The 17,970-nt window shown below is 37.3% G+C and overlaps 1 protein-coding gene across 2 annotated transcripts; it reads right to left on the bottom strand.

The window, feature by feature from the left end:
* Window positions 1–2,266: 2,266 nt before the first annotated feature.
* On the bottom strand, window positions 2,267–4,421 carry LOC110902813 (benzoate carboxyl methyltransferase-like). Of its 2 annotated transcripts, XM_022149200.2 has the most exons (4): window positions 3,952–4,421; window positions 3,466–3,876; window positions 2,962–3,216; window positions 2,267–2,811 (listed from the first exon to the last, which is right to left on the bottom strand). In XM_022149200.2, the coding sequence occupies exons 1-4, from the start codon at window positions 4,276–4,278 to the stop codon at window positions 2,425–2,427; spliced, it is 1,380 nt and encodes a 459-aa protein (XP_022004892.2). In that variant the 5' UTR covers window positions 4,279–4,421; the 3' UTR covers window positions 2,267–2,424. The 2 variants fall into 2 exon arrangements, with proteins under 2 accessions (XP_022004892.2, XP_035837872.1); XM_035981979.1 differs by lacking the exon at window positions 2,962–3,216 and having other exon boundaries at window positions 2,301–2,811.
* Window positions 4,422–17,970: the final 13,549 nt, after the last annotated feature.

The raw sequence follows: 17,970 nt of genomic DNA, 5'->3' as shown, positions 1-17,970 counted from the left end.
ATTTCAGTAAATCTCGAGGACGAGATTTTTATTAAGGTGGGGAGGATGTAAGGACCTTCAAAAACATCTTTACTATACCTGTATATGAAAACCCGAACCCCTAAAACCCTAACTAACATGAAAAATCAAGAAAAACAAAAATTTTGGGTTTTAGGCGGGCCGCGTAAGAGATAATTCAATCTTACGCGGGCCACTTAAACTTATAACTAAACCTGATAAGTTGTAAGGGTCCGGGCGGGCCGCGTAAAAGAATACTGTAAGTTAATGCGGGCCGCGACAAATCAATTTTATCCGGAAACGTATACGGACCACGTTTGGGCCATCTGGCAGACCTAGCCCATGACCCATCAACCCTATGCGTAGAATAGGTGGCAATGCAGGCCGCGTAAAGGTTGCCTGTAACCTTACGCGGGCCGCGTGAAGATCATTTTCATGCTATAAATAGCCAGTGCATGGGATGGCATTTCGGTGTCGAAAATCTTTACTTCTCAGACATAATATAGCAAATAGAAGGTGTAAATTTTAATAGTAGCGAGGTGCTGCCACAATACGGGGTAATAACTCGATCGCTATTACGATTCGATATCCGATCGATTGAAACTATCCAACGAGTGTTTAAGTGCTGCTCAATCTGGGTTTATACTTTGTTATTCGTCGTGATTCCAACAGGATATTTGAGCTATGCTCTGTTATTCGTTGTGAATCCGCTGGATATTTAAGTATCGCACTTTGTCATTCATTGTGAGGGTTGTATCTCGTGAATTATCGTAACTGCTGTATTAGTTACTAACCTGGTTGTGTGCATTATTGTTAAACTAGGTTATTCAGCTTATCAGTAGGCTAAGTACTGCCCGTCTAAACTTGCAATGTGAGTCATTCTCTTTTTATCAACTGTTTTAGAATACTCCAAATTATTTTCAAAGTTATAATTACAGGGGTTAAGTTTATGTAATCACCAAATTACAACCGGTATGTGGGGTATTGTGCACATTACTATTTTTATCACTTTAGGTGGGCGAACCTAAAATTTGTGATACTCGTCACTATTGGGGCGACGGGACCCAATAGTGGTATGACCACAGTCACAGATACGGTCGAGTGACAAATACCTATTCTTGAAAATTGGTTGATAAAAACATTGTAATCTCTCTTAATACTGTAATTTATAATAATGTGTCATTTTAGTAAAAATGAATGATTCACTCAGTATTTCCCCGCTGACAAAATATTTTTACAATATGTTTCAGGTGACCTACTTTGAATTAAGTACAAGTGCGCAGGAGCACTCTGAAGCTTAAAGTAGTGGCTCGAATAAATAAATAAACATGTTTGTAAAATAAAGAAATTATAATATTTCTCTACTGTAAATTACGGGGTTTTATCCCGAATTATAAATAAATAATACTCGGGCATTTTCAAGTTTAAACGATCCTGTTAAAGACTTCCGCTGTAAAAATGAATATCACGGGGTTTCTGTCCCGCGGCTCCTGGACCGGGTCAAACCGGGCACGGGGGCCGTGACACTACAGAAAATAGAAAAAAACTAGTAGTTCTTAAAGTTTCCTTTTTCTAATCTTAATTCAACAATGCCTATACCCCTTATAAACAAGATATTTGACTCACCCGTTCTGGTTTCCATACCAAAGGAATTCTTAATTCATTTAAATTGTGAAATATTGCCAGTTTGATGATTCTTATAGCCTGTGTTGACATACCATAATTCGGACCATAAGCCACTATCAGTTCTGTATATTCTTTATTCTTTTACATAGTGAGGATTTGTTGTTTGATGACTTGTTCCAATTTCTATTTCCTGTCGTATGAGACTCATGGCTTCATCTTTTTCTTTGATATTGTAGATATCCATTAGATGACTAGATGATCGGGTTCACCGCAGTAGTAAGATAATCTCTGGGATAGTTTTGATCGCCTTTTTAAGAATTCCATCCGCAGCGTGTAAGCGGATGAATTGGGCCTAGGATCTTCTAGTATTTTGCTCAGATACCAGTATGTTGCGTGGAATGATAAAAAAATGTAATTGATAGTGAATAGGGTCTTAAGGTTTGTATATGGATAATGTGAATTAAATCAACAAAGGATCAAGAAGAACACATTGAACAATTAGGAAATGTTGCGGATTCCTTGGTGAGTGATCATTATCACAGATCATCACATACATACATGCATACATACATATCGCAGTTGTTTGGCGCCATTTTCAACCATCACAACCATTGGACTTGTCAGTTGAAAAATAGTTGCCATTAACAACCATTTATATCTAATTAATCTAAATCATACAAAGTTTAAGGTATGAAATACATAAGTGTTACATATGAATATATGATTATGACATACCAACAATTAATAAAGATAATACTAAGTCTAAGTTTATATAATCTAATAATTTAACACATAATTTACTCATTTCTTGGTCAATGAAATGACAATAGTAAATTGCCTTGTCTTGTTGATTGCTAAATGTTTTGTAACATGCTTCTCGTACTTCTTAAATAGCACGTCAATTATGGAACTCCCGAAATGATAAGTCAACAATGGTTCTGTAATAGCTCTAATCACTTTTGCTGTGTTTTTCTTTGTTGTGTTTTTCCCATGGGTGTGGTTGGGCTCTATGTTTAAGTCTTTCATATTTGTGTAATCAGTATCATGTGGATCCCAATTGACTTCATAAGCATCCATGCTATCAAGAGAAAACGATCCATCATCTTGAATAATGTTCATAAGTTCATCCTCACATGGAAGATAAAATGGAAGATTGAATGAGTTAATATCTGATTCTCGAACCAACCCCTATAGTAATTGATGAAACATAAAAGTTAGAGTTGAAGCAAACTAAAAGCTACACAGAGCATGTTGTCACGTATCGCCTAAATATATCACTCTGTGACAATATTCTCACTTAATTTGAGTTTGCAGTTTGGATACAAAAAGGCATTATACCTCTTTAAGCAATTCAAGAAGTGATATGGTGAGTAAATCCCACAGACTCCAACAATCATCACTAGTTGGATCAACTTCACTCCGACCGGGTAAGACTAAAATCATGTGTCCACCATGTACTAATTCTTTGTGGCGTAGTTGTAAAAACCTTGTAAAGTCGGTATGAAATTGCTTTCCATATGCTCGCAGTATATTAAAAGGACTTGTTTTGGAAATATATATATTTAATTCATTGCATTCAAGACCTTCAGGTACCTATCACATTCATAAATTGCAAGGACACAGTTTATCATCCAATTTAATTATTCTTTGTATTTATATGACCACAAATCAATATCCCATAAAACTAACTTTTAGAATATAAAAGATATTCCATCTTGAAAATATATATATAGTATACACGTTTGTAAAACTAGAGTTTCTCATACATATCTCTTGTTTGATATTCTTGCTAATATAATCATATTGCATATACTATAACTATAGAGTTGGATACTAAGGTACCTGAGAAAGCCATTGAATGCTATAAGAGGAGTGAACAAAGTGCAAACTTTTGTCTGGAAAGAGTCTACCATAGAAAGAACCTGGAACGGCTGAAACAAAACAAGGACCAATATTTTCTCCCTTGTCCTTCTTTAGATCTTCGTAAAAGTTGGGTAATAACTTAAAAAGAGTATTAAAATCATTTACAAAGAGATCATTCAAGCACACTTGAAACTGTGGTGTTTTACGGTTATTTTCTTGACACACATCATGGACTATATTAATTATGCTAGATGCAACCAATAGAGTATTCATGCCGGAGGAACATCCTAAATCAGCAATCATGAAACAACTGTTGAAGAAGACATCACGATTAGCCATATCCATAATTGTATGCTTTATATATGGTAACGCTCTCCGTATCGCATGTTCCTGAAAAGAAGTTATGTTATGATAAAGACTTGAGAAACCATTGATGAATACAAAAGCGTAGAGATGAAAAGAGACCTGAAGAAAGGAATTGCTAGCATAACTTGAATCTCCATTGCCATCATTCATATGTAGCACGTCTATTAGATTGTCTCCATCTCCGGAGAAGAAGGGCCGCCCGTTCAGATTTGGCAAAGGAGGTGGAGGAGAGAGATAGTGGCAGTAGGACGTGGCGGAGAGAGGTTGTAGGTGCAACCCTTGCACAAGGGCACGCCTGTGTGGCATATGTGGGGTTGCTGTGAGAGGGAGAGGAGAGAGAAGAGAAGGGTTCCCGTAGAAGCGGGGGGATGGCGTTGGGGAAAGTCTTAATGCCATCTGCCCTAGACCCAAGTGCTCCTCAGGCATGCCTAGGCCTTCATGTGTTACTGCTTTAAATAAGATTTGTGCAAGTTGTAACTAGGTCATGCATCAACAATGCTACTGAGCGTATGTCATCCCACCCTACATGTTATCTGGCTTTCCTTAAGCCATCACGTCCTCACAAATATTATTCAAGCTAACATACCATTTTGTTTTCAATATTTTTATGGATATATGTATAAACAGTACAATATGCATTTAATGTGGAATTCTTCTGCTTATAATAATAAATTATTTATATTTTACATCATAAAAACAATACATACAACACAATATTGTTATTTATCTGCAATTCTTATTAACATTTAGTTATTTACTCCCTTTTTACCAATAATAACACTTAATTTAGTTGACTACATGTTTTTTATAGAGAAAATTACAAAATTTGCCAAGAAAAAAGTCAAATTACCAATCTAGCCACCTCATGCGTCCTTGGAAGGCCACTCACAGATCCCAAGTCTTCTGATGCGTCTGCATGGCCAAGTATTGCGTCCGCCAATCCCCAACTGACACGTGGAAAGACTCATCCCATCCCACACATGAAAGACTCATCCCATGTTTGAAAGACTCATCCCATGCGTCCGCGGCCATGCGTCCGCAGACTCAATCCATGCGTCTGTGGCCACGTGTCTATTTTTTATTGGGTTTCTCCCCAAGGACTCATCCCATGCTTGAAAGACTCATCCTATACATGTGAGTGGCCTTCCAAGGACGCATGAGGTGGCTAGATTGATAATTTGATTAAAGTCTTGGCTAGATTGGTAATTTTCTCTTTTTTATATTGTGTCACTAAGAAAAAAAATATGTACAGATAAATGTTTTGTTACTGCTACACAAATGAGTTTCACAGTTGGCTTTAATTCCGGACAAACTGTTGACGTTGACGGAACCTGACAAAACCCAATAAAAAAAATTGAAAATGTAATTAAAATATCCAAAAAATTCCAACGTCTCTAATTAAAGTTTATTATTTTAAAATTTCAAGAAAAACTGTTCGGATAATAATTTGGATATAAGAAATTATTTAAAAGGACTATCCGTCTATCCGAATTCAAGAATTTCGGCTATCCGAATTTTCAGATAAGTCGGGTTCGATTTCGGATTTAAATTTTTTTTTTTCATACACATAGATATGATTTTATAACCAGATATAAGATATAAGACTGGGATTAGCGATACTCACCCCGTTGCTATTTTTATGCTACCCCAACATTTCTATAGATTATATACATCTCTTGTGTTTTGTATAAATGTTGGATTCAGTTTGCTACATGTTATGTAACGTATCCTAAAACCAAGCCTAATATCCAATTCGTCACGAGACATGCTAAAATCGGGCCAAAGCCTGATTTTTCACAAGACATGCTAAATCTAGACATAAAGCCCAATTTGACAAATAATATATATTTTTATTTTCTAGTAATTTTTTTACTTTGTTAGGAATTTTGATATAAGTTAGTAGTAATTTTTTAAAAATTAATAACATTATTGACTAATTACCAAGAGAAAATTCCCGTCGGTAATCCTATTGTAGTGTGTTCAATCATTGTATACCATGATAAAATGATTTTTTTTCTTGTACAAAACAATATTGTAACATGTTTTCAGTAATAAAATAACAACAAAAATGAATTAATGGTGATGAGAAACAATTGCGTTTAAGGTGATAGAGAAACAATTGCCTTTTATCCACCTCCTTTTATCCACCTACTTAATTAAATGAAATACAACGTGTGTTTCAGTCAACCATACAACTACATTTAATTTATTTTAGCACGTTTTAAAATATGTGTAACCCAGCTTTTATTACATGATGTGTACGATGTATCACACTCGAACATATGACTACATTTTTTTTTGTGGAACAGGTAATTTCGATTATAAATCAATAAAAGATCGTATACGGTAGGTCACAAATAAAAACTGATGAAAATGATTTTCATTTTTTTTTTTAATCTTTTCGAATGAAAAGTAGTTAGCGAGAATAATTACTTTGGAATATAGTATAGATTATACTATTCATGTAAGTTAAGATTTCATGTTCATTTCATATAACAATCCGGACAAAACTAGTTGGTGTCGCCTCCTCGAAGCAGCTCCCTCTTGCCCCGATTGATGAAAAAGAAATACAATTGGAAAAATTCAAAGAACACTTTCTTTGCTATATTTTTCTTTTCCTACTATAAGTATTTGTTTTTATATGTCACTTAGTAATATTATTTGACCTCAGACCTATGAATGGCAGGACCTCCCCTATATATAGTATCGTCATCGCAGTAAAGTCGGGATGGATTGGTGTGGTACTTTGTAGAGTTTAACCACCAAGTTCGGGATGGATTGGTGTGGTATTTTTTAAGAACAAGTAATTTCAAATATCTTTTTATGATAACTTTTTTTTTCAAATATGTGTAAAAAAGAGCTTTTTATAGTATTTAGAGGACACGGTATGCTCCATCAGGGAGCTTTTTTGGTGATAGGCCCCGAATGAGAACGCCATTCGGCCCTAAATCAAGCCTCCAAAAGTTTGATTGCCACCAAATGGGTATCACGATTTGTATTCTCACACACACATATACATACTATATAGGGTTATGTTCTTTTAGGTTTTCTTATGATTTTTTTTCTTGTATAAGTTTCAAATAAAAAGAATAAAAATTATGTAAAGAGAGAGAATAATATCTAACTAATCAATTTTTTTTTCTTTTTAACTCTTAACTAAATATATTACAAAGGTATAAGAGTAGTGAGTTACTAATTTACTCTAACTCCATATTTTAAGTATCTTAATTCATTTCTTAATGACTTATAGTATTTTGAATTTAAATAAGATTTATTTATTATAACCATATATTTAAAAATAACTACAAAATTCCACATGAATTAGATCGAAAAGGCTTCTACTTAGCATCTAACAACATTCCATATGATTATACTTACACATGTATATATTATACTTCTACCTACACATCTACACATTGTTATAACTACACACTTATACTTCTACCTACATAACAACATTTCATATAATTTAAGAGTTACATAAAAAATAATACAATCCTACATATGAACATCAGACCTAATGTAGTAATGTCTAGAATAAAATATATTCAATAATCTTCTTGAAAAAAACATTATTTGGTTTAATTTAAAAAGAGAGATAGCAATACTGGAGAAGAATTGTTAGAAGAAATCATAACTAACTAAGAGTAAACCTCATTGTGTTTAATTAGTCTCTTACACTAAAATGTAACAAATGCCATTTCTTATTTAAAAGATAAAAATAAAATGGTTATCTATTTATATAAATTAGGTTTTATTGGCGTCGCACGTTGCGGCAAAACGAAGCAAATGATAATGTTAAACAAACGATATTTGAAAATATAGCATGTTGTTTCCAAAAGCAAACAATAGAATCGGTTTAGTTTATCTTCGTACCGTAAAACGATATGAAATAGAGACTCTAGCTTGAATACAACTTCATTTTTAACAATACTTATATTGGAATCTTCGAGGGGGAAGGGGGATAAACACAACTGCGTACGTACTTAAGTTTTTTTTTTTTTTTTTTTTTTTTTTGTTAATTAACGAACAAAAGTTATTAAAGAAATTTTAAATTAATTGATAAAGGTAAAATCATTTATAAAAAGAAAAAAATATGAAAAATAAAAAGTATGAGCAAAGGTAATATGATTAAAAAAATAAGGTATTATAATATTAAAATAATAAAAAATTAAAAAACTATATATTACAATAAATTTAAAACTACTATTCATCATCCTTCAACAACAATACAATACAATACAATACAATACAATACAATACAATACAATACAATACAATACAATACAATACAATACAATACAATACAATACAATACAATACAATACAATACAATACAATACAATACAATACATACAATACAATACAATACAATACAATACAATACAATACAATACAATACAATACAATACAATACAATACAATACAATACAATACAATACAATACAATACAATACAATACAATACAATACAATACAATACAATACAATACAATACAATACAATACAATACAATACAATACAATACAATACAATACAATACAATACAATACAATACAATACAATACAATACAATACAATACAATACAATACAATACAATACAATACAATACAATACAATACAATACAATACAATACAATACAATACAATACAATACAATACAATACAATACAATACAATACAATACAATACAATACAATACAATACAATACAATACAATACAATACAATACAATACAATACAATACAATACAATACAATACAATACAATACAATATAATATAATATAATATACACACAAACACATATATAGGAGAAGGATCCGTTAGGAACCTCCCTTTATTGCGAGAACTACGAGAACCAGTGTGAATACATGGCAAAATTGTAATTATATCATGTTTAATATAACAGGCACACATAACCACTGTTCTCTTTTATGAACCCTAATATGGTATGACCAACTGATGTGTGCGAAGTGTAATATGATTTTATTAATATTTTAAGCCCAATTTTTCGCATTAGTCAAATTTTAAATTTATAAAGCACGATATTCTACTAACACTAAACACACACTTGGGCAAGTGCACCAATCGTGAGCGTAGTATAGCGTTGGTAAGATACCGAGGTCGTCCAAGGACATAAGAGCTTTTAGTACCAGTTTATCCTTATCGTCTAATCAATCTAAATTTTTGAGAAAAGGTTTAAAACATGAAAATAAAAACTAAAAATGCAGAAATAAAAATAAAATAAAAACAAATAGACAAGATAAATCACTTGGATCCGACTCGTCTTTTATGTATCCTTTGATGATTTTCGCACTTTCGGACTTTTTAAGAGATTATACTAGTTATAGTAGTAGGCCCCTCTTTTGAAGGTGACGTTACCCTCAACCCAGTGGTTTGAGTCAGCAAGGATATAATTCCAAAGGGTCGGAATATTAAAAGATAATTAATTAAGTTATTAATGCGAAAAGTGGTAGGCCCCTCTTTTGAAGGTGACGTTACCCTCAGCTAAGTGGTTTGAGTCAGCAGGGATACAATCCCAAGTAGCCGATTTAATGTATTAATAGTAGTTTACAGATGAAGGGTTCAAGCCATTGGCACCCCCGCCATCCAATACCAATGGGTATTGAAGGAGGTCCTAGTAAGGTTGAACCAGGTCCTTGCAGGATCTATAAACTAAACAAGGCAAGAACTGTAACACCTCGAATTTTTGTGTCCAATGATGTGTTAACACGTGTCATTTGTTTACACGTGGCATTGATATTAAATAAAGTACTAATATTGACAAACCTTGAAAGTATATATAAATTCGAGGGTTATAAATGTCAAACAAGGGTAAATATACTGTATAGTAACCCAAAGTGGTGCTTGTACCTTCAAACGAATAAATCATGGATCGTACGGAAGCGAAACGCGGAAGAAAGTGAGAGATTACAAGCTACAGGGGTTAACTGTGTCAACATGTTTAATTATACCTCTGAGTGACCCTTTAACGCTCCCGAGGCTTTGTAACAGTATTATACGCTCACTAGAATATACTGTATAAATTCCACGAAGTTCCGTTTTAAAACGAGAAAGTTATGATCGAATTCGTATGAGAAGGGTTAAAAGCGTCAACAATGAAAGTTAAGGCTTTCCGAATAATTAATAAACTAACCGGGGACTTAACAATGCGGGTAAATAACTCGAGGCCCTTAGTTGTAAATAATCGAGGGCCAAATCGCAAAGTTACCCCTTCAAAACCGAAAGGTCAGGTTAATAATTGCGAAAGATTTCGTTATTAATTACCAGGATTTCGTCATGATTACAAAAGATTTAAAAAACCTGAAAATCTAACCTCTCGCGACCCGCGTTATGTTCTGGGTTAAGTGAAGGCGGGCCGCGAGCCCCCTAAGATACGCGCCTGATTTTTAAACATCAGGCGGCCCGCGTACAAAATGCATGGATCCTCCATGCGGGCCGCGTGGGACGCCCAGATGCAAAAACTTTGGATTTTCATGCCTTTTGAGCTAGTGAACGATCAAACAACCAATAAATGAGGCATGGGCACCCCCTACTCGACCCATAGCACCATGGGACACCTGCCCATCATCCATGATCAGTGGTAGACCAATGTGTAATGATCCTAAGGCAAATTGAACACTATAAATAGGCATGTTTGGCTCATAACCAACACACACCTCAAACACTCAACTACTGATCATTCTAAGAGCTCTCAAGCTTTCTTCTCTGTTCTTAAGTCTTGCCTTAAGCTTCTGTAAGTATATCATACCTTCCATAGTTCTGTTTTTGCTTAGTTTAGCTTATAAACCCAACCGTCGTAACTAACGGTTGGCATGGCGATAATTCACGAATGGTCCAGTGAATTGTCGAATCAAAAGTAGTTATGAGTTGGTATTCATGTGGGTAATAAACCCCTAAAAGGGTTTCCCCTGATCACCACTCTAACTATGTCAAATATCGAGTCAAACGTACACACAAAAAGTCAACAGAAAGCTATATTAGCGATTCTTGTATAAATTGTAATGCAGATGATATGAAACCTGTTTTGACACTTATAAAACATGATATTAAGTATATAAACTTGTCTATGCTCGTTTGAATCGACCATTTGCTATATTGACCCGGTTCGGAGCCGAATGTCGCAAAAGTTTGACTTTTGCATTGACTTCAGTTCTGACCCGTTTTAGTAAGGTATAGATATGCCTTAGGACTCTCTTAGGACCAGGTTACATGATGGTATAACCCTCTGTGACCGGTTCATTGTTTGTCCGAGTCTTTTACGCATTTCCGTTAATCGCCTAAAAGTTGACCGTAACGGCCTTTTTAAAATAAAACGAGTATTTCGGACGCGTGAACAGACCATAACCTTGCTTACTAAATTATAAGCATGTCCTTAAAGTTTCACGTCAATCCGAGGTTTAGAATGAGAGTTATGCTAAAAAGCGCAATTAACATAAACTTTTGTAATAAACGGCGCAATTAGCATAACGCCTATCTAAACCAAGATTTCGTCACCAAAACTTTTACCCACTGTTGTAAAATAATATTTTTGGAATTTTAAAGATTTTTAATAATTTTTACCTTGCTCATAACCTGCGGTTATGGCTACGGTTCGGTAAATACCGAATATGCCTTTTTCTGCCAAAACTTGAGTTCTACAAGGTCTTTTGACCCGATTCCAGTTGCTACTGATTTTAAATAATAAATAAAGTATTTTAGACTTTATAAACTGTTCGGGAAACTCAGATTTCCTGTAGAACTCGAAAAGCTCTTTAAAAGTCTTTAAAATGACCGAAAAACCCCTACGGGGCGATATGTTAACTAAAACTCGTTACGGGCATCACGGAAGATATCCTACTGATACCACAACCTATTTAAGGCATATTGACTTAGGAAACAAGCGTAGGACTCTCATGGTTAACCGTTTTGCCTATTGCGCGCACGGTTCGGCTTATGGAACTAGTTTTCATAAATTAGCCGATATGGGTCAAACCATATTATTTTGACCCTAAAATCCAAAGTGTGAACTTTAAACCCATATAAAACAAGTCTCTGAACTTGTTGGGTCAGAATCACACTCCATTCTCGGTTTTCGCCTTTTCGCGCGATTAAACCATATCTATCTTTTGAAACCAACCGGTCTAGGCTACGGCTAATATAAAGACCCGTTAGGATTCTAATAGGTTAATTAAAACCTTCGCTCCAGAATAGGAGCCCCAGTAAAAGCTATCTGTGACGTAATCCATTAAGGAATATACTTGCAAAGGTAAATACTTTTAACTTATTTTCCCTTATACGGGCTTGGGATACGGTATATTAATACCGCTTGATTGAGCATCATATCTTCCATCGCTTAGGTGGTTAATTGAATAATGTGATCGGCTCATTTAAACAGTCTTGTTTCTTAAAAGCCTTTGGGGGGTTAATGACCGTTGTCCCGGATATCCTTGGCATCATTTTACGAAATGGCCACGACCTCGACATCCCGGTGTAGGCGTACACCCGGTATATTATGTCGATATTATTATTAAAAGACGTAGCCGTTGGTTTTTACACTACGGTTTTACGCAATGTGGTGTGTCTATTAATCTTTAACCCGGACAGGATCCCGGGCTACTGAACGCATAAAAGGACATGTAATTCGTTCACAAGATTTTAATAATTTTCCCAAGTTATAAAAGATTTTGTGCCTCGTGCATTCAAATCAATTTTAATAAACATTTTTAAATGTGTCAGTTGAACGTATTTACCAGTGTAAACTGACGTATTTTCCCCAAAAGATTAAGTGCAGGTACTACACGAAATTGGCTGGTAATAGCTTCCTAGCATCACGAATAGTCTCGCAAACTTGATGTTGTATCTGACTGAACAATACTTTATTTTATTTATGATCCCCTGTGGATACAATTCGACTTCTGTAATACACTTGATATTACATTCAAAAGGTTGAATTATATTTATCTTTATGCTTCCACTGTGCATTCATATAATTGTGTGGTTTGACTATATTGTTGCCAACTACGTCACGGTAATCCCCCACCGGGCCCACCGGTGAGACACGTGGAAATCGGGGTGTGACAGGTTGGTATCAGAGCCAACATTGAGTGAATTAAACACTATCCTAATGTGTTTAATCTCAGTGACACAATTGCACATACTTGAGTCTAGACAAGAACTTAGGACAAATTCGAATTGTTATTCCAATTTTGTCTTTTCTTTTATTATTGGTATTTAAAGTTTTATAAAGCAGGAAATATGCCGCCAGTGATATTCCGAGGAAGAGGAAGGGGAAGAAGAGGCAGAGGAGAGATCGTTACTCATCACGATCACGAAGCCGGGCCTTCAGGTACGCGAGCTCTTTCAACCACAAGGAGTGAAGAGCCGCAAAGGCGAAGAGACCTGTATGAACCTGCGAGGCATTCCACCTCGCACAGCTCGACGCCATCATACCGGCACTCATTCGGGCCAAATTCAGAAAATGATCCCAACAACCCGCAACCCTCCTTCATACCTCTACAACGTTCGGTATCGCACCGAAATTTGGACGACCCTACTCCATACTTCAGAGGTCAGTTCAATCCAGCTGACTACATCCAGGAACCTTCAGGTTTTGTTCCGTTAGGGCCACAAGATCATTTCTTCGAAGATCATATGGACGAAGATACTGATCCGACAGAACCTGCTCGTGGTACGCCCACGCATCCAATAGAAGTCTCTGATGGGTCATCCTTCCATGGCACACCCTATCAGGGGCCAGATAGTTTCCAAGCGTTGTTTGACCGACATGAGTGGTACTACACGCCACCTCAGCAAACATCACAACAGCCGCAACATCCGCGAGATCCCTCCGAGGATCCACACTTCGTGGCAGTTACGCCACCACCTCCGCCACCGGTACAGCCAGTAATGCCTGATCCGCCAAGGCGTAGGAGGACAAATGCTCGTATGTCCACACGAGGAGGAGGGGATTTCCACTTCAGCACCCCTCGACACTCTAGTAGTAGGCACTATCCGCCACTACAAGAAGAAGGACCTTCAAGTCCTATACAGGAGGCGAACTCCGCACCAGCTGCACCAAATTCGCCACCATTTGGGTATGACCAACCCATACCTGCTTACACGGGTCCAACGGCTTACAACCCCTTCGAACCGTCATCACAAGCGCATTACAACTACAATTATGAGCGCGACCCATATGTGGTGTCGGCTAGGTATAATGCACACTATCCTGACGGAGCTCATGGGAACATGGGAGCACCGGACTACTCAGCTCATGGGTACCCAGTACCTCCCAGACCTCCAGTTCCGCAACAAGCACCACAACCACGTTTCTCTCCTCCTGAGCATGAAGAGATACTCCACCGACTGGATCGTGTGGAGAGAGAGTTCGAGGAAGAGAAAAAGAGCCACCGAGGATTTCTCAAAGGCTTGGCGAACCTACTAAAGGGCAAAAAGAAGAAACGTGACCACTAGCCCTTAATAGTTGTACTAATGTAATTTCTACTTTGAAATAAGTCCCTGCGTGGACATTTATCGTACTTCAGTCCCTACGTGGACTTATCTTTTAGTCCTTGCATGGACACTTATCTTGTACTAGTCCCTGCGTGGACTTGTCTCTTGTTTTAAAACCTCTATGTAGGTATGTACTATTTAAAGGTCCCGTTTAGGGCGGTGTGTAATCGTATTAATATTTTGGAATGTTATATTATGAATTTCATTTTGTTATCACTATATATAAAATAAATCAAAACCATTCCTTTTAAATTGATCTACCTAAATAAAGAATCTTAAGAGTGAAACCTAGCCTGGTGTCTTTTAAGATCCGGCCAAGATGGTATGACCTAATTAAAAGATTCAGATTCCCTGTTAACCTCTGCAAGCATGTTGACAATCATGGCAGATGTGATTTGTTAAAATCACACACGTCATTCTTATACAATAATCCTTTAAAGGATTTCAAAGACCCAACTAAATAAATTATAAATCATGGGTTAAATCACCAATAAAGGTGATCAAATTATCAAACATCCATTTGTGATGTAGTGCCTACGGGCCAACCTTATTAAAACATCCATTTGTGATGTAGTGCCTACGGGCCAACCTTATTAAAACATCCATTTGTGATGTAGTGCCTACGGGCCAACCTTATTAAAACATCCATTTGTGATGTAATGTCTACGGGCCAACCTTATTAAAACATCCATTAGTGGTGTAGTGCCTATGGGCCGTAATAATTGTATTATAAAGGACAAAAGACAGTGGTAGTTTATGACTTCTTGTCCATAAAAGGGGTAAAATAACTACGGTTCAAACCTCTATGCCTTTGATTCTCTAAAATCTCGGCTAATATTATAAAACATCCTCGTGATTAGGCTTTATGCCGCCAATATTATTGTTATAGCTAAAATAGGATCTATTCAAATCCTAAAACTAAGTGAGTAATAAGTTAATCAGATATGGTCTCTGTTACCATGATTAACAAAATTGTCATAAAAGACAACTCCATAATAAACTCCTGAATAAAATTTTGTTATCTTCTGTAACAGATTCAAGTTACAATGGCGGATCCCAACGGAGAAAACAGCCATACAAACGAAGATGACTACGATAATGCGCAAGTGCATCTGACAGGCGCACAGCTAAAGGCTCTGATTGACAACGCTGTTCAGGCAGCTCTGGATCGTCAATACACTGAGTCTCATAGCAGAACTGTATCAAAACCACCCTCCAAACCAAAGTCACAATCCAAACCACTCTCCAAACCCAAGAAAGATGATGATAATCACTCGTCCGCTGAGAATAGTATTCGTCGAGATCGAGAATATACTGATGCATCCGGTGCCAAGGGTTGCACCTACAAGTACTTCGTGTCTTGTAAACCCTGGGAATTCACAGGGGAAAAGGGTGATGTTGATTGTATCACCTGGCTGGATGAGATGGACACTATTGTGGACATCAATGGGTGTGCGGAGAAGGATGTGGTGAAGTTTGTGTCACAATCATTTAAGGGCGAGGCCCTAGCATAGTGGAGAGCGTTGGTACAAGCATCGGGTAAGTCTGCTCTATACAAGATGACATGGGAGGAATTTATTGCTCTCATTAAGGAAAACTACTGCCCTCAGCATGAGGTGGAGAAGATCGAGTCTGATTTTGTGTCATTGGTAATGACAAACTTGGACTGCCAGGCCTACTTGACGAGCTTCAATACGATGTCTCGCCTGGTTCCGTACCTTGTGACACCAGAGTCCAGAAGAATCGCTCGTTTCATTGGGGGATTAGAACCCGCGATAAAAGCTAGCGTGAAGGCCTCTCGGCCGACGACCTTCAGGTCAGTAACTGACCTCTCCTTGTCTCTCACTTTGGATGCTGTCCGTCTGAGGACGCTAAGGAGCAAGGAGGCAGAAAAGAGGAAACGTGAGGATGATACCTCACGAAGGTCAAGAAAGAAACACCGTGGAAACGGTGATGGCAAAAGAGGGGCGGAAGCAAAGAAAGATGGCCAAGCTGGAGAAAGGCCCAAATGCAAAATCTGCCAGAAACCCCACTCTGGAAAATGCAGGTTTGGGTCGAATTCACAGTCCCAGCCAAAGTCTTTTGCCTGTGGACTATGCAAGTCCAAGGACCATAAGACGGTGGACTGCAAGAAAATCAAGGATGCAATATGCTATGGTTGCAATGAAAAGGGGCATATCAAGAGTAACTGCCCTAAGAATACCAGGAAACCAGAAGAGAACAAGAAGACAAATGCGAGAGTCTTCTGCATGGATGCAAAGGAGGCAGTGCTGAACGACAATGTTCTTACAGGTACTTTTCTCGTAAATAATATATTTGCAAGAGTACTTTTCGATTCAGGCGCTGATAAGTCCTTTGTAGACCAAAAATTTTGCGAACTATTGAATATGCCTACCAAAACCCTAGACGTAAAATACGAGGTAGAGTTAGCAGACGGCACGATAGAAACCGTCTCCACTATCCTAGAGGGATGTGAAATATCCATTAAGAACCATTCTTTTCCTCTATCTCTACTTCCTTTCAAACTAGCGGATTTTGACATTGTTCTGGGCATGGACTGGTTATCCCGCAACCAGGCCCAAATCATTTGCAACAAAAGGCATATAGTGCTAAAGACTCCGAGTGGTGAATCGCTTACCATTCGAGGTGACACGCAGTATGGATTACCCGAGGACGTATCTATGCTCAAGGCTTCTAGATCCTTGAACAGAGGCTGTGTCATTTACATGGCTCAGGTGATAATTGAAGAGCCCAAGCCGAAGATAGAGGATCTTCCTGTTATTTCTGAATATTCCGAGGTTTTCCCCGAAGAACTACCTGGTTTACCACCAAATAGACAAGTGGAATTCAGAATAGATATCATACCTGGAGCAGCTCCTATAGCTAGAGCGCCTTACAGGCTTGCTCCGACGGAAATGAAGGAATTAAGGACCCAGTTGGATGAACTGTTGGCAAAAGGTTTTATCAGACCTAGTTCGTCTCCCTGGGGAGCACCTGTCCTATTTGTAAAGAAGAAGGACGGATCGATGCGGTTGTGCATCGATTATCGTGAGCTAAACAAAGTTACCATAAAGAATAGATATCCTTTGCCAAGGATCGACGATCTATTCGATCAACTACAAGGAGCGAGCTACTTTTCGAAGATCGACTTAAGGTCGGGCTATCATCAACTAAAGGTCAGAGATGAAGATGTGCATAAGACAGCATTTAGGACTCGCTACGGTCACTATGAGTTCCTAGTGATGCCTTTTGGGCTCACATATGCACCGGCTGCGTTCATGGATCTCATGAATCGCGTCTGCAAGCCGTACTTGGACAAATTTGTCATCGTCTTCATCGACGATATCCTCATATATTCAAAGAACCAAGCTGACCACGAGAAACACCTCCGTTGTATTCTCGAATTGCTACAGCGTGAGAAACTCTACACCAAATTCTCTAAATGCGAATTCTGGCTACGAGAGGTTCAATCTTTGGGTCACGTTGTAAGTGAGCGTGGTATCCAGGTGGATCCCGCTAAGGTGGAGGCAGTCATGAATTGGCAAGAGCCAAAGACGCCCACAGAGATCCGTAGTTTCCTAGGATTGGCAGGATACTACCGA

The sequence above is a fragment of the Helianthus annuus genome, chromosome 13 (genome assembly GCF_002127325.2).
Source record: "Helianthus annuus cultivar XRQ/B chromosome 13, HanXRQr2.0-SUNRISE, whole genome shotgun sequence".
Taxonomy (NCBI): Eukaryota; Viridiplantae; Streptophyta; class Magnoliopsida; order Asterales; family Asteraceae; genus Helianthus; species Helianthus annuus.
The sequence above is the reverse complement of the archived record's forward strand: the minus strand, read 5'-3'. Positions and strand labels throughout refer to the sequence as shown.